The 22,164-nt window shown below is 36.2% G+C and overlaps 1 protein-coding gene across 2 annotated transcripts in view; it reads right to left on the bottom strand.

The window, feature by feature from the left end:
* Positions 1 to 7,973: 7,973 nt before the first annotated feature.
* Positions 7,974 to 22,164, bottom strand: part of CYP2E1 (cytochrome P450 family 2 subfamily E member 1) — an 18,796-nt gene continuing 4,605 nt past the window's right edge. The window contains exons 2-10 of one of the 2 annotated variants that reach the window (XM_020994684.2): positions 21,844 to 22,003; positions 19,912 to 20,061; positions 17,955 to 18,115; positions 15,844 to 16,020; positions 13,933 to 14,074; positions 11,992 to 12,179; positions 10,746 to 10,887; positions 8,619 to 8,827; positions 7,974 to 8,286 (exon numbers count right to left, since the gene is read on the bottom strand). In XM_020994684.2, the coding sequence (XP_020850343.1) occupies positions 8,637 to 8,827; positions 10,746 to 10,887; positions 11,992 to 12,179; positions 13,933 to 14,074; positions 15,844 to 16,020; positions 17,955 to 18,115; positions 19,912 to 20,061; positions 21,844 to 22,003 (1,311 nt within the window). In that variant the 3' untranslated portion in view covers positions 7,974 to 8,286; positions 8,619 to 8,636. Of the gene's footprint in view, positions 8,828 to 10,745; positions 10,888 to 11,991; positions 12,180 to 13,932; positions 14,075 to 15,843; positions 16,021 to 17,954; positions 18,116 to 19,911; positions 20,062 to 21,843; positions 22,004 to 22,164 lie in introns of both variants that reach the window. The other variant, XM_020994683.2, reaches the window with a different exon arrangement.

Below are 22,164 nucleotides of genomic sequence, written 5' to 3'. Positions count from 1 at the left end.
AGATAGATTTCCATACCCAATTGAGTGTGTATGTTATTCCGTCCTTAAGCCAAATCTGATGAGTATAAGATTCATTCATTTCCTCTCACCTTCTCCCATTTCCCCTCCATGGTAAGAGCCTTTTCTTTTCTGTTTTTTTTATGATATAATTTACCCCATTCTACCTCTCCCTTTCTCCTTCTCCTAGTATAATCCTCTCTCACCACTCAGTTTCATTCACCAGATGTCACCTCTTCATCTTCAACTCACCCTGTGCCTTCTATCTGTCTATCTATCTATCTATCTATCTACATACACATAATTTTTTCCCTCCAACTAACCTAATACTTATAAAGGGCTCATGAGTTACAAATATCATTTTTCCATTCAGGAATGTAAACAGTTCAACCTTATTTTTTTTTTATTTTAATTTTTTTTTTCCATATGCTTTTGAGTTGAAATTTTTTTTCTCCCTTTTTCTCCCCCCCCAAGATGGCACACAATCTGACATAGGCTTTACATTTACATACCCATTAAACATATTTTCACATTAGTGAAGTTGTAAGTAAAAATTAAAACCAATAGGAGGAACAATCAGAAAGATGAAACAAAACTCAACTGAAGGTAAAAATAAGTGAGAGCGATTCGACTTCCATAGTTCTTTCTTTGGATGTGGACAGCATTTTCCATCCCAAGGCCTCTGGAGATGTCTTAGATCCTAGTAATGCTGAGAAGGGTTCAGTTTAACATTCTTAGTCATTGCATAACGTGGCTGCTATTGTATACAAAGTCCTCTTGGTTCTGCTCACTTCACTCAGCATCAGACCATATAAGTCTCCCCAGGTTTTTCTGAAGTCAGCCTGTTCATCATTTCTTATAGAACAATAGTATTCCATTACATTCATATAACACAACTTGCTCAGCCATTCCCCAATTGATGGGCATCCTCTCAATTTACAATTCTTTGCCACCACAAACAGAGCTGCTCTGAATATTTTTGTACATATGGGTCTTTTTCACATTTGTATGATCTCTTTGGGATATAGCCCTAGAAGTGCTACTGCTAGAGCAAAGGGTATGCACATTTTTGTAGCCCTTTGGACTTAGTTCCAAATTCTTCTCCCAAATGGTTGGATCATTTCACAACTCCACCAACAATGCATTAGTGTTCCAATTTTCCCACATCTTCTCCAACATTTATCATTTTCCTGTTTTTTCATGTTGGCCAATCTGATAGGTGAGATGTGGTACCTCAGAGTGTTTTGATTTGCATTTCTCTATTCAATAATGATTTAGAGCATTTTTTCATATGACTATAGATGGCTTTAATTTCCTCATTTGAGAACTGCCTGTTCATATCCTTTGACCATTTCTCAATGTGGGAATGGCTTGTGTTCTTATAAATTTGTCTTAATTCTCTATATATTTTGGAAATGAGGCCTTTACCAAAGAGACTAGTTGTAAAAATCCTTTCCCAGTTTTCTACCTTCCTTCCAATCTTAGTTGCATTGGCTTTGTTTGTGCAAAAACTTTTCAATTTAATGTAATCAAAATTATCCATTTTACTTTTCATAATGTTCTCTATCTCCTGTTTGGTCATGAATTCTTCTGTTCTCCATAGATCTGATAGGTAAACTATTCCTTGTTCTCCCAGTTTACTTATGGTATCAGCTTTTTTATCTAAGTCCCTGAACCCATTTTGTCTTTATTTTGGTATATGGTGTGAGATTTTGGTCTATGCCTAGTTTCTGCCATACTCTTTTCCAGTTTTCCCAGCAGCTTTTTTTTTTCCAAAACTCAGTTCTTATCCCAGAAACTGGGGTCTTTGGGTCTATCAAATAATAGATTACTATAGCCATTGACTACTGTGTCTTGCTTCTTTAACCTATTCCACTGATCCACCACTCTGTTTCTTAGCCAGTACCAAGCAGTTTTAATGACTGCTGCTTTATAATACAATTTAAGATCTGGAATTGCTAGGCCACCTTCCCCTGCTTTTCTTTTCATTAGTTCCTTTGATATTCTGGGCCTTTTGTTTTTCCAAATGAATCTTGTTATTATTTTTTCTGACTCTGTAAAATAATTTTCTGGTAGTTTGATTGGTATGGCACTGAATAAGTAAATTCCTTAGGTAGGATTGTGATTTTTATTATATTAGCTCGGCCTACCCATGAGCAACTGATGTTTTTCCAATTATTTAGTTCTGATTTTATTTGTGTGAAAAGTGTTTTGTAATTGTGTTCATAGAGTTCCTGGGTTTGTTTTGGGAGGTAAACTCCTAAATATTTTATAATGTCTACAGTAAGTTTAAATGGCATTTCTCTTTGTATCTCTTGCTGTTGGGCTTTATTGGTAATATATAGAAATGCTGATGATTTATGTGGGTTTATTTTATAGCCTGTAACTTTGCTAAAGTTGTTTATTATTTCAAGTAGTTTTTTACTTGGTTCTCTCAGATTCTCTAAGTCTATCATCATGTCATCTGCAAAGAGTGATAGCTTTATTTCTTCTTTGCCCATTCTAATGCCTTCAATTTCTTTCTCTTCTCTTATTGCTAAAGCTAACATTTCCAGTACAATATTGAATAACAGTGGTGATACTGGACATCCTTGTTTCACCCCCGATCTTATTGGAAATGCTTCTAGTCTGTCCCCATTACATATAATGCTTGCTGAAGGTTTTAGATAGATGCCATTTATTATTTTAAGGAAGACTCCATTTATACCTATGCTTTCTAGTGTTTTTAATAGGAATGGGTATTGTATTTTATCAAAAGCTTTTTCTGCATCTATTGAGATAATCATGTGGTTTCTGTTGGTTTTGGTGTTGATATGCTCAATGATGCTGATAGTTTTCCTAATATTGAACCAACCCTGCATTCCTGGCATAAATCCTACCTGGTCATAGTGTATTATTCTTGTGATAAGTTGCTGTAATCCCTTTGCTAGTATTTTGTTTAAAATTTTTGCATCTATATTCATTAGAGAAATTGGTCTATAATTTTATTTCTTTGTTCTGACTCTTCCTGGTTTAGGTATCAACACCACATTTGTATCATAAAAAGAATTTGGTAAGACTCCTTCCTCACCTATTTTCCCAAATAGTCTATGTAGTATTGGAATTAATTTTTCTTTAAATGTTTTATAGAATTCGCATGTAAATCCATCTGGCCTTGGAGATTTTTTCCTAGGGAGTTCATCAATGGCTTGTTCAATTTCTTTTTCTGAGATGGGGTTATTTAAGTATTTTACTTCCTCTTCAGTTAATCTGGGCAGTTTATATTTTTGTAAATATGTATCCATTTCACTAAGATTGTCAAATTTGTTGGCATATAGTTGGGCAAAATAATTCCTAATTATTGTTTTAATTTCCTCTTCTGTGGTGGTAGCTTCACCCTCTTCATTCTTGATACTAGTAATTTGGTTTTCTTCTTTTTTTTTTTAATTAAATTAACCAAAGGCTTATCTATTTTATTGTTTTTTCATAAAACCAGCTCTTAGTTTTATTTATTAGTTCAATAGTTTTCTTAATTTCAACTTTATTAATTTTTCCTTTGGTTTTCAATATTTCTAATTTGGTGTTTAGTTGAGGATTTTAATTTGTTCTTTTTCTAGTTTTTTTAGTTGTGTGCCCAATTCATTAATCTCCTCTTTTTCTATTTTATTTATGTAAGCATTTAGAGATATAAAAATTCCCCTAAGAACTGCTTTGGCTGCATCCCATAGGTTTTGGTATGTTGTCTCATTATTGTCATTCTCTTGAATGAAATTATTGATTGTTTCTATGATTTGTTGTTTGACCCAATCATGTTTTAGGATTAGATTATTTCGTTTCCAATTATTTTTTAGTCTGTCTTTCCATGGCCCTTTATTACATATAATTTTTATTGCATCATGATCTGAAAAGGATGCATTTAATATTTCTGCCTTTCTGCATTGGATTGTGAGGTTTTTATGCCCTAGTACATGGTCAATTTTTGTGTATGTGCCATGTACTGAAGAGAAACCAACAGTGCAACCTTAATAAGTCTCTTATTGTTTATCTTTCCTGTTTACCTCTTCGTGTTCCACTTGAGTCTTGTATTTGAAAGTCAAATTTTCTGTTCAGCTCTGTTATTTTCATCAAGAATGCTTGAAAGTCTTCTATTTCACTGAATGGCCATTTTTTTTCCCCTGAATGATTATGCTCAGTTTTGCTGGGTAGATGATTCTTGGTTGTAATCCCCTCTCCTTTGCCCTCTGGAATGTTATATTCCATGCCCTGTTGTCCCTTAATGTAGAAGCTAAGTCTTGTGTTATCCTGATTGTGTCTCCACAATGTTTGAATTGTTTCTTTCTGGCTGCTTTCAATATTTTCTCCTTGCCCTAGGAACTCTGGAATTTGTCTTCAAAATTCCTAGGAGTTTTCCTGTGGGGATCTCTTTCAGGAAGTGATTGGTGGATTCTTTCAATTTCTATTTTGCTCTCTGGTACTAAAATATCAGGGCAGTTTTCCTTCATAATTTCTTTTTCTTTTTTGCTTTTTGGCTAGGTAATGGGGTTAAGTGACTTGCCCAGCATCACACAGCTAGTAAGTGTTATGTCTCTGAGTTCAGATTTGAACTCAGGTCCTCATGACTCCAAGGCTGGAGTTCTATCCACTGTGTCACCCAGTGCCCCCATAATTTCTTGAAAGATGATGTCTAGGCTCTTTTTTTGATCATGGCTTTCAGATCATCCAATAATTTTTAAATTCTCTCTCCTGGACATATTTTCCAGGTCAGTTGCTTTTCCAATGTGATATCTCACATCGTTTTCTAATTTTTCATTCTCTTGGATTTGTTTTACAGTGTCTTGATTTTTCACAAAGTAACTAGCTTCCAATTGCTCTATTCTAATTTTTAAGGAAGTATTTTCTTCAGTAATCTTTTGGACTTTCTTTCCCATTTGACCAATTTTGCTTTTAGAACATTCTTCTCCTCATTGGTTTTTGGACCTCTTTTGCCATTTGGATTAGGCTATTTTTTAACGTGTTATTTTCTTCAGTTTTTTTTTTGGGGGGGGGGTCTCCTTTAGTAAGCTGTTAACTTGTTTTTCATGATTTTCTATCATCACTCTCATTTCTCTTCCCAATTTTTCCTCTACTTCTCTTACTTGCTTCTCAGAATTCTTTTTGAGCTCTTCCAAGGCCTGGGACTGATTCATATTTTTCTTGGAGTCTTTGGATGTAGGAGCTTTAACTTTGTTGTCTTCTTCTGGTTGTATTTTTTGATCTTGTCACCAAAAAAAAAAAAGATTCTATGGTCTGACTCTTTTTGCAAGGTTTGGTCATGACCCCAGCCAATTACTTGAGTTATAAACTCTTTGTTAAAGTAAAGGTCTGCTTCCAATTTGGAGAATGTACTGTCCTAAGCTTTGGGGGGTTGTACAGCTGTTTTCAGAGATAATTCTAGGGACCTGTAAATTTTCAGTTCTTCCAAGGTGGTATGATAAGGGGTGAGGTTTTTACTCCTTTCCTGGCCTGTGCTCTGGTCTATGAGTGACCACAAGCACTCTTTTCTGTCTTGGAACTGTTGAGGAGGATTTAATCTTCACAGCCACTGCAAGCTCCACCAAGCCAGTGCTCCTCCTTGCACCAGAACCGCCACCCAGAACTGTGACCCAGATGCAAGTAGGGGCAAAGGAAGAGAATCCTGCACCAGTAAAGAGATCCCTGCAATGCCCCTCTGATCAGCTACTAGATTCCTCTTCCGTCTGTGGGCCAGAAGCTCAGGAAGCAACCACCGCCCCGGTGCTGTTCTGGAGAACTGGGTCTGTGACCTAGCTTCTCTCTCTCATCGCAAAAACAGACTTTTCCACTGACCTTCTAAGTTGTCTTTGGCATTTGTGGGTTGAGAGGTCTGGAAACTGCCACAGCTACCTGTGATTCAGTCCTCTGAGGCCTGCTCCAGGTTTGCTGCTGCCTGTGAGCCCAAGCCAAACTGAGCTCTGAATTGCACTCCTCTCCCTGCCTTGTGAAATATACCTTTCTCATTAACTATCCAGGTTGTCTTGGGATTTAAATTTGTTTCACTCTCTTTTTGTGGGTTCTGCTGCTTTAGAATTTGTTTAGAGTGAATTTTTTTTTTACAGATATTTGGATTGATTTGGGGGAGAACTCAAGCAAGTCAATGCTTTCACTCGGCCAAGTTGGCTCTACCCCCCTAAATGGGACTTCTTAATATTATTTTTCTAGAAGTGCTGCATGCTGCTTAGAAAAATGTATATTCCTTTCTTTATTCTGTTTTCTTTTCTTTTCTTTTTGTTTTGTTTTTTTGGCTAGGCAATGGGGTTAAGTGACTTGCCCACGGTCACACAGCGAGTAAGTGTTATATGTCTGAGGCCAGATTTGAACTTAGTTCCTCTTGAATCCAGGGCCGGTGCTCTACCCACTGTGCCACCTAGCTGTGCCCCCATTCTGTTTTCTTCAGAGGTCTATCATATCCAACTTTTCTAAAATTCTGTTCACTTCCTTAACTTATTTCTTAGTTTTGCTTTGTTTTGTTGTTGTTGTTGTTGTTAGATTTACCTAAACCTGAGTTGGGGATGTTGAGGTTCCCCACTAGTATTTTTTTTAATGTCTATTTCCTCCTGTAACTCACTTAACTTCTTTAAAATGTTGGATGCTACACCATTTGGTACATATATGGTTACTGTTGATGTTACTTCATTGTGTATGGTTTCTTTTAACAACATGTAGTTTCCTTCCTTATTTCTTTTAATTAGAACTATTTTTCCTTTTCCTCTGTCTATCATGATTGCTACCCCTGCTTTTTGAATTTTAGCTGAAGCATATTAAATTCTACTCTTCTTATCTTTACTCTGTGAATATATATCTGCTTCAGATATATTTCTTGTAAACAACATGTTTAGTATTCTGGTTTATAATCCACTCTGCTATCCACTTCTATTTTGTGGGTTAGTTCATCACATTCACATTCACGATTTTGTTTACTTACTGTGCATTTCCCTCCATCTTATTTACCCTGTTCTTCCCTCCCTCCCCACTCCCTCTCTCCTCTTTCATCCTGTGCTTCCTCACAAGTGTTTTGCTTCTCACCACTGCTTCCCCCAATCTGCCCTCCCTTCTATCAGCCCACCTTCTCTTATCTAGTATATTTCCCTCCACAGTAAAAGCTCTTCCTTTCAGGCCTCTTTCCTTTGAGATAATTTATCCCATTCTACCTCTCCCTTTCTTGTTCTTCCAGTACATCCCTCTTTTTTATCCCCTAATTTTATTATTTTTGAAATCATCTCATCGGAGTCAAGTTATATTCATGCCCTCTGTATACATTCCTTCAACTGCCTTAATAATGATGAACTTCTTAATAGTTACAATTTCTTAACAGATACAAATATCATCTTCTTGTGTAAAAACATAGTCTAACCTTACTGAATCCCTTTTGTTTTCTCTTTCCTGTTTACCTACGTCAGTGAGAACATAGTTCCATTGGTATATTGAAGAAGTATTATAGATAGATAGAAATTATCTGTGCATATTCCCTCTGAAGCTTACCCTGAGCTATCTCACCTCTGAATTTGTCAATATTCACCCTGAGACTACTTCCTATTAATTCAAAATAGGCCTTTGAAATTGTGGGGATGTGAAACCCACAGCCTTCATAGCGTACCTGCTTCTCCCTGCCTTCCTCTTTCTGTCAGCCTAACTCCTTAAAATATTTCTTAAATCCAACAAATATTTTCTAGTCAGGATCAGTTCTTAATTGTGGCATAAGGGCTGAACCCATGAAAAGTCTCCATAGCTTAATTAAGTACTTGAGAATGACTAAATTATTGAATGGAATTAAGCTTCTTAATAGTGACCCAGTTGTACCAATCAGTCCTAATGTTGTGTTTGTTTGCGTGTGTGTGTGTGTGTGTGTGTGTGTGTGTGTGTGTGTATGTGTATGTGTGTGTGTTTGGGGGGAGAGGTGTTCCCGAGTTTTCCGTAGAAAAAAGTAAATGAGTAAATAATAATAGAAGTACCAGGCCTTTATTGTAGGTGATTTTTATCTTACAGAAGGAAAAAAAAATACTAAACTTTAAATTTTCAGGGAACATGAGGAAAGCAGGCAAAAGAAAAAGGGGACAAAGATCTAGCCAGTCACCCAGAAAAACAAAAGTATAAGCCCAGCTCTGACATGACAGTATACACAGGGTCCAAGATTGGGTGTGATGATCTTCAGGACTTCGTCTCGGTGGCTTCTTGCTCCAGCACCAATGTTATGACAGCAACATAATCCATTTCAGAAGTGAGACTCCCAGACTGTCATACACAGGTGATTTGCACCTTCATATGGAAGAAAATCAAAGATTTTATAAGGATTGGTAGAGTCTTAAAAGTTTTAATTGGCTTTCCATCTCTGATGTCACAGAGAGTCAGAAGCTTATTAGCTGGGAACCTGGGAGTTTCCAACAAGAAAGATTCCAGACATAGGAGTTCCAAAAAAACAAAGAAAGGTCACTTGACAAGAAGAGTGGTGGTTAACCACAGAGACAAACTATTATCACAAGGTCTAGGATTAGAAACCAGAATAATCTTTTTTAAATAGTACTATTCCAGCTCAAAGTAGATTAACTGTGTATTTACAAGAAATATGTAATTCCAAGAAGAACCCTCACATTCAGAACAGCCCGTCTTCACATCTCTGATCGGGGCAGAAGGCAGAGCTTGTAAATTGGTGGGATAGAGCCAAAACCAATAGCCCTTGGGCTGGTATCAATCTCTTCTGGACTGACAAGAGATTTCAGATTGAAATGCTGTAAAATGATGATCATGAATAAAAATAATTCCATTCGAGCTAGACCTTCTCCAACACAGACACGCTTTCCTGGAAAAGAGCAAGAGTGATATTAGTCAATGACATTGTTCAACTACTCCAACCCAGTTAATACAGTACATAAATGGCAATTTACTCCCATTTAACAAGAATGTATCATCAATGTAACGGGGCAATTGAGGTGCATTTTTAAGGGAGCTAGGAATTTGAAGACTTTAAAAGTGGGAGACAAAAGTAGGAAAAAAAAATTACCAAAGAAAAATGCAACCACCTGGGGTCATATAACATATGAGGTAAATACCTCTGAATACCCTGAAATTCACTGATAGAATGTATACAGCAAAATACTGGATGTTTATAATGATGACCCTTAGTTAATAAGAGAATATTAAACCATTTGAATTTTCATCTAATCCAGGAGCCAAGGAAGCATGGCATATATTTTAGGAAAGTTTTCATAAAATTGAGTGAAACTAGACTTTTTTTTTAAGTTGAGGTACTTCAGTTAGCTTTAGGCATTTGTAGTATTAATTCATTTTAATTATTCACACCAGAGATGTTGGTCACATGGAGTATGGTTGACCCTTTTATTTTATCTCACTTCAGAGGAAAGAACACATGAGAATCATAGTGTAATACTAAAGAAGATATAAATACTACATACGTCTGATGGTTTCAGTATAGAGCTATTCTAAATTTCAGGTCATTCAACTCATTATTTCCACAGATATTTATTTCCATGAATAAGTGTCCTGAAATGTATTGAGTACTGAATTTAGATTCTGAAGTGCTGTGCTAAAGCCCTACATCAGTATGCTTTAGTGATGACAAGACAGAAAGGGGGGGGGGCATGTCTTAGTTTGTGGTAAAGAAAATGTCCAGAATGATGGAGGTGACAGTCCTGTAGTCTACAACTATGGTCAGATCATATTTTGAAAATTCTTTTCTGTCCTAGAAATCATATTTCTGGAAGGATATTGCTAAACTAGAAAGAGTTGAGAGGAGGCTGACCAAGAAGGTGAGGGGACAGAGGAACATGTCATTCAATGATCAGTTGAAGGAACTGGGGAAGAGAATTTGAGAAGATTTGAAAATACAAACTTTCAAATATGGAAAGCCAGTTCGCATTTAAAAAACTAGATTGAATCCATTTATCCTTTCAAGGTAGAAGTAGGAGTAGTACACACATGTAGCAGTTAGGTGGTGCAATGGATAGAGTGCTGGGTCTGGAGTGAGGAAGACCTGAGTTCAGATGTGGCCTCAGACACTTACTAGCTGTTCGACCCTGGGCAAGTCACTTAACCCTGTTTGTCTTAGTTTCTTCCTCTGTACGATGAGCTAACACAGGAAATGGCAAACCACTCCAGTGTCTTTACCGAGAAAACCCCAAATGGGGTCACAAAGAGTCAGACATGACTGAAACAGCTGAACAACAACAAATAACATGCACATAGCAGAAAAACAGATTTCAATTCAATTTGTGGAAAACTCTCCTAACAAACAGAATAGAAAGGTAGACCCAGATGCCTGGGTATATAAGCAGTGAGCTTCCTATAGCTGGAGGCCTTCAAGCAATGAGTCAGTAAGGGACAGTGGAGAGAGCACTATATTTGAAGTCAGAGGAGCTGGCTTCAAAACCTACCTCTGTTACTACCTTTGTCACATTTGGCAAATAAAATCGCCTCTTTGCTTCTCCATTTTCTTATACGTAAAATAAGGGAGTTGGGCCTGAATGCCTCTAATTTCCTATCTAGCTCTAACGCTCTAAGCCCCTGATTTTATGAACTCTGCCTGAGTAGAAGTGGGATGAGAGGAACTTTTGGGGTCCCTTTTATCTTTGAGATGCTGGGAATCCTGCTGAGTTCTGGAATGGGGACAAGCACTCATGCAAACAAACTCACTGTTTCAAAAAAGCAATTCTGGGAGCTCAATTAATTATTGGGGAAGGATAAATATGAACTTTACTTACCTGCAGAAAAAGCTTTGAAATAGTCACTGTACTTAAATTTTCCATTTTCATTCAGAAAGTGTCCTGGGTCAAATTGTTCTGGATTAGGGAATTCTTTGCTGTCCAAAGCGACAGAGCTCAGTGTCGGATATACTGTTGTGCCCTAAAATAAATAAATACCACACAAATTAGCCAAGTTGCTAAATGAGCTGCTAGAATTTGAATAACTCTAGTGACACAGGGTTATTCTAAATCTCAGGAAATTCATTCATTATTTCCAAAGGTATTTATTTACAAAAGGCAGTGTTCTAGAGTGTATTGAGGGTTGGAGATGGATTCTGAAGCCCTGGGCTAGAGTCCCAAATATTTCACATGAGACATATTATTACGGGCAAATTCCTTGACAACACTTTAAGTTTTCTCACCTCTAAAATGGGCATAATTGTACCAATGACTGTGGTTGTGCCAGGAACACAAGCAACATCTACCTCAAAGTGTTACTCTAATAAGAATGTTTTCTAACTTGGAAAATACTATAAAATGTGATACTATTCTTTGTTGAAAACCTCCAATAGCTTGGTTGAAGTTTTAAGCACCTATGTTATGTGCTTGGCAATTAGGGGATAAAAAAGTGAACAAAGTATAGTCATAACTCTAGAGAGAATTTACAAGGTAGTAGTGGTAATCATATATGTGCTAAACTAACTGTGGTCAATACAATAGTTCCCAAAGAGAGAAACAAACTGCTTTGGGGAAGAGAGAGGATGGGAGAGATGATTTTTTTAACTGTCAGAAGAGTGATTATAAAACTGATAAAGTAGATAAATAACATAGAAAGGGTGGGGACCAAATATAGGTAAGCATCCCGGGTCCCAAACAAAAAGTTCCTAACATGGGGAAATATCCTTGGGGTTGAATCTTAAAACCAATATTGTTTTCAAGTTACGATACTATGTAACAATGTAGAATATAGATCTCAGGAAACCGCACATAATCTACAGGTGGAAAATTGAGTGGAAGCCCAGTGTAGGAAGTGGCTTGGTTAAGGTCACAGAGGTAGTATGCAGCAAAGTCGAGATAAGATTCTAGTCTCCAAATTCTCAATCTATTGGTAAGAAACATGCACAAATAGGAGCTTGACCAACCCTCTGAAACTGGAGCATTACTTTTCTGATGTCTATTTCTCTGCCTGGAAAGTTGGCCAATGAGACAGAGAAATCCCATTTAGTTCTTGGGTACAAATGGAGGAAATGTGAATTCTTCTGACCTTGGGGATAAAATGTCCTCTGAATTGGATGTCTTGATTCATTACATGGGCCAGGTTGGAAGGGACGAGATTAATGAATCTTAGGATCTCATGCACCACAGCATCCGTGTAAGGCATGTTTACTTTGTCCTTCATTGAAGGCATTCGTTCTGATCCAATCACTCTATCAATTTCTTCATGAAGTTTTTCTGTCAAGATACATAGAGAGATTGACACTCCTGAAAAGGCATGGCCTGAGTTACTGCCTTATGGCAACTATTCCTACATTCTAAGAGGTATGAAGGAGAGTGACATAGAAGGGCATTTGAGACTTTGTTGTTACTGCTGTTCAGTTGTTTCTGTCATGTCTCTCTTCATGACTCTTTTTAGGGTTTTCTTGGCAAAGATACTAGAGTAGTTTGCTATTTTCTTCTCCAGTTTACCGATGAGGAAACTGAGGCAAACTGGGTTATGTGATTTGCCCAGAATCTCACAGTAGTAAGTGTCTGAGGCTAATTTTGAACTCATGAAGATGAGTCTTCCTGACTCCAGGCCCAGTCCTCTATCCACTGCATCAAATAATTGCTCTATTTGGGACTTTAGTGGTACTTTTTAGTAAACTCTTAGGGAGTAAGTATTGACAATTCCTGTGACCAATGTATGTTTCAGTAACAGAAAAAATGTGGAGATCTAGTGGTCCTACTGCCACAGGTGGGACAAGAACACCCAGGGGTGTTGTCTTACCTCGTGGTGACTCCATGAGCTGAATTATCATGAGAGAAAGGTATTAGAAAGTCCCAGATCACACATGTCTACACAGTTCAGAGTAGGGAATGGGGAAGGGTTGAAGTTCCTCTTTTATCAGGTGTTTAAGGTTACAGCCAAATGTGGTGGCACCAAGAACTTAGTTTATGCCGAAGGAACTTAAAGAAATTAACAAACCAGATATACAGGCTGCTAGCTGAGTCACGGAGGGTCCCAGGACTTTCTGAAGCTAAGACTGTGATTCATCTATTGATATATATATATCTAAATAATTGGTCCAGATCATTTGATTGACTTTTCTCTGTCTTTCTGGCTCTGTCTCTGTCTCTATGTGTGTGTGTCTCTCTTACTTTATCTATCTCCCACTTGTTCTCTCTGTTTCTATTTCTTGTCCCTTGCTTTATCTCTGTCTCTGTTTCTGGCTCTGGTTCTTTCATCCTTCACCTGCAACAGACTCACTAGAATACAGTGCATCAGAGACATTGGTCCATTCACTGAATGACTCTATCTCCCTACCTCAGTTGTCAAGGTTTGAGGTCCAGACACTTCCAGGGATCATAGATTGAGAGCTGAAAGAGGCCTTGAAGGTCTCTCATGTTCAAGCCCCTCATGTTGAAGATAGTTAAATTGAGTCTCAAGGAAGGTGACTAACTTGTCTAATATTATCACAATAGAGTCTAAATTGAAATCCATGTCATGTGACTCTCAAACCACTGCCTTTTTGAAATGGCCTAGATTCACCCGTACACATTGCAGTTAGAAAGAGGGGCCTTGCTCAGACCCGGTTCAAATTGAACACAATGCCAGCTGGAATTCCTATGCCCTTCGTGCACTTAGGTCTTCAATTCCCTAATCTCTTCTTTGTCAGTATTTACCACTAACAAGAAGATCCATTGGACTCTTTATGTTTCTATCAAAATCTAGTCTTTCTCTCCCTCAGCTCACTGACAGACAGTGTGGTGCAATGGGAAACACCACTAGAAGTTCCCTTCTGGCTCAAAAGTTACGCTCTGGTGATCTCAGTGACAGTCACTCAAGAGTGAGGAGCTAGGCATTAGAAAAGTTCAGAAACTTCTCTAAAGTTCCACATTTTGTTAGAGACAGAGCCAAAGCTAGTACCCTGATGTCCTGAATCTAACTAACCCAGCACTGTTTTCTCCCAGACCCCATTGTTCAGTTGTTCCTAGATCCTCTTACCTTCCACTTCTGGGTATTTTAAAAGGATCAAGAGTCCATATCTCAGAGTGGTACTGGTTGTCTCTGTTCCAGCAAAAAGTAAATCTGCCACAGTGACTGTTACATTTTCCAGGTCAAATCCATTCTTTTGATTCTTTTTGTCCTGAGAAGTGTTTGGCATAGACATATGAGCAATGAGTTAGTGAATACAGAAATGCCTTCCTGCAGTCTCAGTGATATCTATCCCATTCTCCCCTCCAATCTGAGTGGGGCCCTGAGAAAATGAATGTGGAGCTGGATTCAAATCCCACCCACATCTCTTGCTGGCAATGTGAATGTACCGTTCTCAGCCTTATTTCTTCATCTGTAAAATGAAACTCTAAGATCTCTTCCTACTCTAGATGTATTCTATAGCTAGTGTTTACATAGCGCTTTTAGGTATGTAAAGTATTATACATATTGTCTCATTAGATCCTTACAATAGGCCTGTGAAGAAGCTACTGTTATTATCCCCATTTTACAGATGAGGAAACCAAGACTGAGAGGTTAAGTGACTAGCCCAGCGCGACACAGCTAGTAAGTGTCTAAGAATGGATTTGAACCCAGATCTTCCTGACTCCAAGGCCAGCTCTCTTATCCACCATAATACCTAGTTGTCTATGATAGGAGAAGTCTTCTAAACTTACCTATGAGCAAAGAACTTCTAGCTGCTCCTTGAAGCCAAGTTCTCTGCTACAAAAATCTAGTCCCAATGTTTCCACAATAGAACATGCATGGAAAGTGATTAATCACTGAGCCTTTGGTGAATTTGACCTTGCTAGACAGTGGGGTGGCAGCTACAGATGTTTTCTTCCATTCCCTGCATTATACTTTCCTGACCCTAACTATAGGATGTTTACCGCTTTGGACTTTGGCTGCCCTTCTAGCCGCATAGCAATCAACTCTGTTGCAACTATCAAGAATGAAGGAGGAATTACCCAAGATTATTTGTTGGGAGTCACAAGAACTTTAAATATGGGAATATGCTTCCAGACTTCCAAGGGACATAGTTAGGAGACAAATCTAGACAAGCATGTTTCCCCTTTTTTTGTGGCTTTGGCACAGAAGTCTTAAGAAGCTTGAGTTAGAACTAAAATGAAGATCTCCTGACTCTACTTTTGGTGATGAGTCCCAAAATGGGCCTTTCAGATCTACAATTCTAAGATATATCACTTCTGGAAAGATAGATTTATTTAAATTAACAATAGATTATGTTATTCTATAGGGCACTTCAAGTTACCTAATCATTTTATTTCTTTAAATCTTCCTCACAGTAGTATATCACTGTCATTTTCCATTCTCTTAAAAAATATGCTGTCTTTTATATCATTCTTTATTATAATATATTTTAATGTAAACATTTACTTGAGTTCATTTCTGGCTTCCCAGTCTTTAGTGCCTAGAACAAGTTGAGCTGTAAGGATTACTTTATCGATTAATCATTAAGGGCTTCTAGTACCAAAAGTTTTAAAAATTTATTTTAAATTTGCTGCAGATTAGGTTTAGACACCAGTAACTGGAAAATTCTGCTCAAAGCCTGACCTGGAGAAAGATGTCTAATAGAAAAAAGTGATTTTGAACCCACCTTACTATCCTCTGATGAAAGAGGCTAAATAAGAAATTTAGCTTGAGTTGAAAAGGTTATTAATTTTCACTATGCTATTCAGATTACAGAAACTCAAAGGTCCTATCTACATAAACAAAGAGAAGCAATATCTGATGAATGCAGAAAACCATTCTGGAGAGATTAGTTGCATAATGAAGTTTTAAAGTCTGCATTTTGTTTTGATTTTGCTGCATCTCTTTTCAGTCTGCTTTATTAAAGTTCTCTAGACCTAATTATGCTGCAGAAACAAACAGAATCAAATGACAAAATGACTTTTTATGTCATACCTTCTCCATTTGGATGAGTAAACAATCAGTAAAATCCTGAGGGTTGTTGAGATCCAGTAATTCTTGGTGCTCTTTGACTCGTTCAGATGCATACTGTTTTGTTTCAGATACATTTTTTAAAACTGTCCAGTGACTTCCAGGCAGGTAACGTAAGTAAGATCCTATATTATTGTAAATCTGAAAAAGAGAGACTAATAATAATAACTAACACATAGATTGCTTAGTATGTGCCAGGCATGATGCTAAACATTTTACAATTATTATCTCCTTTGATCCTCACAAAAATCTTGGGAGGCACATTATATTATTTTGCCCATTTTACAGATGAGGAAATGGAGGCAAATAGAGCTTTAAGTGATTTGCACAGGGTTATACAGTAAAGGTCTGAGGTTGGATTTGAACTCAGATTTTCCTGACTTTGGGGTGAGTGCATTATCCACTGCACCACCCAGCTCTGCCACCACATTTTGGTTTTCCGGGTGCAAAATAAAATTGTTCATTGGGCTGATTGTTCACTCTATAGCTTGATTTGGTATGTCTGTGTGTCTCTGTATCTCTGTCTGTCTGGCTGTCTTTGCCTCTATCTCTCTCTGTCTCTCTGTCTCTTTCTCTCTCTGTCTCTCTGTCTGTCTGTCTGTCTCTCTCTCTCTCTCTCTCTCACACACACACACACACACACACACACACACACAACCCACACACACACACACATGCTGGAAATGCTTGTGCTATTGAAAATTCCCACACAAGGAGTTCCTCCTTATAGATAGAATAGCAGATTTTTCATATAGTCATCTAAAATCAAAGAATCTCAGATTTAGAAGAGACTTCAGGGTTCTTCCAGTACAAATCACTTCTGAAGCAAGATTCTCCACAACAGCATTGAATATGAGTGGTATTCATCCTCTACTTGAAGATCTATTAAGAGGAGTAATTCATTACATATCAAGGCAGTCCATTCCACTATTGGATAGCCTTTTAAAAATTTATTATATATTATATGAAATATATTTAACACTATATAATAATAGATACAACATAATATATTGATATAATACAATACAATATAATGTAATGTAATGTAATGTGATATGATATGATATGATATGATATGATATGATATAATATGATATAATATGATATAATATGATATAATATAATATAATATGATATAATATAATATAATATAATATAATATAATATAATATAATATAATATAATATAATATAATATAATATAATATAATATAATATGATATGATATAATATGATATGATATGATATAATATAATATAATATAATAATATAATATAATATAATATGATATAATATAATATAATATAATATAATATGATATGATATAATATGATATAATATAATATGATATGATATAATATAATATAATATAATATGATATAATATAATATAATATAATATAATATAATATAATTATATATATATAATATAATATAATATAATATAAATATAATATAAATATATAATATAATATAATATAATATAATATAATATGATATGATATAATATAATATAATATAATATGATATAATATAATATAATATAATATAATATAATATAATAATATAATATAATATGATATGATATAATAATATAATATAATATAATATAATATAATATGATATAATATAATATGATATAATATAATAATATAATATAATATAATATAATATAATATAATATAATAATATAATAATATATAATATAATAAATAATATAATATAATATAATATAATATAGTATAATATAATATAATATAACATAATATAATATAATGTTATATAATATATGATATAATATATAATATTATATATTATACAATATTACGTATTTACTATAGTATAATATATGATATAATATATAATATTATATATTATACAATATTACATATTTACTATAGTGAGGGGTTTTTCTTTGTAGAGATATGACATCTGCTTCCCTATATTTTTACCTACTGAGCTTATTTCCTTTTTGTATTTGTTGATTCTCTGTGTTTACCTCAATATCCCCAGAACAACTGAAACCATAATCCAGCCATGAAAGTTCTCTTTCCCATAAGACAAAACATGAGCTCACCTGAAGCCAGGGTGTGCTTACAAGGTAGAAGATCTCATTGTACATATGTAACAGCTTCTGACATCTCTTGTCTGAATAGTCAAGGCGGTGGTGGAAAAGGATGTCGTGGATGACATTTAAGGGAGCACCACCGAGGACAAAGGTTGGATCAAAGGGCTGGGCTTAAAATAAAGTAGCAAAAGGATGGGAGATTTAATAGGCAATATTCTTATTAGATGCATGCGTATGTGTGTATGTGTGTATGTGATAGGATGGATGCCAAACTCCCCTCTCCATCCAATGTTTCAGTTTCTTACTCGTTATAAGTCCCTCCCACCAGGGAACAAGTCTCATTGTCTCTACATCTTCAATTTCCCTGTTGATCTATCTTGTGACATCAAAGGTATACAATTTCTCTGATTTAATCTTTCACTTACTTTAATGTTTTCATACTGCATGTATTTTTATTGCACTGAAAGGACAAGAGGCAGTGTTGAAAACCTACTCGTCTTCCACCACTCCCCTTCCTAATCTGGTAAGGACAGGAAAAGAAGAGAAACTAGTTTATTCACTTTTCTTGGTATGATGTTTACTAAAATGAGCTAGAATTTTGCAGGTGGCAATCCAAACCAATATTGTCAGTCTCCTGATAAAAATGGAAACACCACAAGATAAAAACAGTAATAATCTTACTCAAAATCATAAATTTAGAGCAATAAATGACCAAAAAAGCCAACTAGTCCAACCTCATCATTTTACAGATGAAGTAATTGAGGCCCCAGGAGATAAAATTACTTGACTAAGGTCAAATATGTAGTTGGCTTCCAACACAAGATACAAATCCAACTCCTCTGAAACCAGAGTCTATTCTCTATTTATTATCCCACGCGGCCTCCTAATTATTAATTGCTATTTTTATAGTGTTTTGTGATTTACAAATCTCTTTCACGTGCTTTCTCTTATTTGATCTGTACAACTACCTTATGAAATAGATCACACGGGCATTAGAATTATTAGCTGTATTTAACAGAAGAGGAAGCAGAAGGACAAAGGGATTAAGTGGCTTGTTCCAGGTCACCTGGAATCTACATGCAGGCTGAACATACGCCAGAAGGAAATTATCCTATTCGTAGCGTGGGATATTAATGTAGTAACTAAAGATGCTTTACTCTTCCTTCAAAAGTTCACTTAGTCTTGGGAATGAACCTCTGGAAAAGTTATTGACCAGTTTTCTACATTTGGAAAGGGACTAAAAACAACAATCACATTAGTTCCCCCTCTCCTAAACAGAAGAGTTGCAGTAGTAACCATTATCTGAGTGTCTATGATTTATTTAGAGATTTTGAAAAGTCCCAAGCTCTAGAAGCATAAAATCTATGATTTGCAAGGGACTTTGGAGCTCTGTACCTGCTACCTATTAGACCTGGGATAAATCACATCATCTCTCTGAGTCTCAGTTTCCTCATCTGTGAAATAAAAAGGGTTAAGTTCTATGACTTCTCTGTTCCCTCCCAATTCTATTGATATGAGCCCTTGATCATCTACTTCATCCCATTCCTGACAAAGGAGTAATTTTGAGAGTATATAGGACATATAATTTCCCCACTTCAACTAAAAGAATTTCAGAGATGAAAAATGCCATTTTTTTGGCCAGCTCTAGTGGTCAGAAATTCTTTTTTTTATTATTATTGAACTAAAATCTCTGTCTCTGTCTCTTTGTCTCTGCACATGTCTCTGTACCTCTCTTATTCAGGTTTTATTATACTTTATGGTCTTATTCTCCCCCAGTTAAATAATAAATCACATAGCACCTTGTACTTCTTCTAAGCCCTTACCACATTCTCACTTATATTATCATTTCTTGTGCTCCTGTCTTGTCTCCCTCACAAGAATAAGCTCAGTGAGGACAAGGACCACTATATATTATCTTCCCCCAGGGCCTCAAGACATAGTGAACATTTAACAAATGTTCACGAACAATTTGTATTCTTGAGTATCTCGAGCAGGAACTGAGATTCCCTCAGAATTCTTTCTTCATTGCTCTTCTTCCCCATTCCATAATCCCTGAGGACCGTGAGGGAGAATCGACGTGTGTCTTTCCATGTCTCTGAGTTGTTGAAAATAATTCCTAGGGAAGAAATATCAGCATATGTGTATTACACAGGAATATTACATATTACTTCATAGAATCAATTTAAGGGAAATTAGATAGGATATCAAAAAAGGCAAAAGTATATGGGAAGGATTTAGTTCCATTTTTCAGGGGCTTATATTCTCTTCAGGAATAAAACATGCACACGGATAAGCAAATTTGAAATCTGTATAAAGTTTGTAAAGTAAATAGATATCTTAGTAGGGAGAGAGCATTAATACCTGGGTTGGGGGTGTCAGAAAAGGCCTGGTATAGCATTTGACAAACAAACTGAACCTTGAAGGATATTAGGGATTCTAAGATGTAGAAGTGAAGAGGAAAACATTCCATGCATGGAGACTGACCTGTGCTAAGTGAAGGAACTGAGGGGATTCAAACACCAAGTGGTAGTGGTAATTGAGTGACTCCATCTTGTGACTCAATTCTGGAGGTAGCTCAGTTTCCTCTCTATTCAATTATGGGTCTGGTCCAATTTCTGTCTTTTAAGGAAACTTTATTCAATTGCGGGGATTTGGAGAAAATTATATTGGATTGTTTGCATTGGCCTTCATGGTGGGAAACTGAACCATCTCCACCTATTGCCTAGAGACTCTTAACTAAGGACCTAGCATATGCTGATGAGAAACCCAGTCCGATTTGAAAATAGATACAAGGAGTTTTCTCACAATTATACATCTCAAGCAACCCATATGTCTTATATGAAAACTGATCCCATAATGATCAATCAGTTTTGTGTGTGTGTGTTCCTTTGATTATTCACAGGCATCTGGGAGGAGTAGAACACCTTTTTTCTGATTTCAGGGAATTGCATGTATTTACTCTTCCCCTCCTAACTTGGAAAGTCCCTAATCTTTCTTACAATTAGAAATCAGATTACCTAATGTTGTAGTCTGGTTAATTGTTTTCTTTTAATTAGTTGGTTTTATTTGATTAATTGATTTTAATGAATAGAAAAATCTGTATCTCCCTATATTCAGGTCTAATGCCAAAGCTGAGGAAACCCACTGGCCCTGATTTGTTGGGCAATTGGCATGCATTGCTTCATAAATTGATATGCTCATAAGCTTGAACCTTTGTTTCCTCAGTTATTTCACTTTCATCACAAAAGGCACATAGGTAGGAAATGGGAGGTTGTGGGTGGGAAGCAGCAGATAGGTCAATTCAGGGGGAATATAGGATTTGTAGGAGCAGTGACATACAAATCAGTACACAATGATAAGTTGGTACTATATCATGATGGTACTATCTCATTATGTGCCAAGCCTAGGAGTTATCTTATACTAGAAGAAAGAAAGAGCTGCTCTCATTCATTCAATGATATAAAAAATGCATGGTGGAAAGAACAAACAATTTGGAGTCAGATAGCCCATGTTCATTCCTGACTCTTGTGACTTAGAGATATTGCTTCACCTTTGGGCTTCAGCTTTCTCATCTATAAAGTGAAAAGTTTAGATTAAATGACCTTTGAGGTCCCTCCTTTCAATCTCTAAATTTGCATTCATATGAAAATTGGATTTCAGTCAGTGCCCAGTGGATTCACATTCAAATCCTAGCTCTCCCATTTGCTACCTTATGATCTTGGACAAGTCCCTTAATCTCATGGCCTTATTTTTTTTTTCACTGAAAAATGAAAAAAGTTGAATCTCTAAAGTGTTTCCAATTTCGACATCAAATGATCTAAGAACATCTATTGATTACTATTACCTTCTGCTTAACACATATTTCGAAAGCTTAAGTTTAAAAGGCTGAGTGACCTACCATAATTCTGATGGGCCTCAAAGACTGGTATATCTGCTCTCCCTGCAAACTCATTCTTAAGATCGAGCAGAGCTTCCTTCACAACTTTGTATCCATGTAGCACCACAATACGCTTTGGGCCAATATATAATGTGAACACAGGGCCATATTCTTTAGCTAGCTGTAAAAGACCACACAGAGAGATGCATACAAACAAAAACCAAGGTCATTCAACATTTGATAACAAAAGTGTTTTGTTGTTTTACCTTAGGGGTTATCTTCTGTGGCTAGTCATTTTAAAACCAAAATGGCTGACAAACCTCATAATAGGCATCTAGGATT

Source organism: Phascolarctos cinereus, unplaced genomic scaffold (genome assembly GCF_003287225.1).
Source record: "Phascolarctos cinereus isolate Bilbo 61053 unplaced genomic scaffold, phaCin_HiC Scaffold_3;HRSCAF=262, whole genome shotgun sequence".
NCBI lineage: Eukaryota > Metazoa > Chordata > Mammalia > Diprotodontia > Phascolarctidae > Phascolarctos > Phascolarctos cinereus.
The sequence above is the reverse complement of the archived record's forward strand: the minus strand, read 5'-3'. Positions and strand labels throughout refer to the sequence as shown.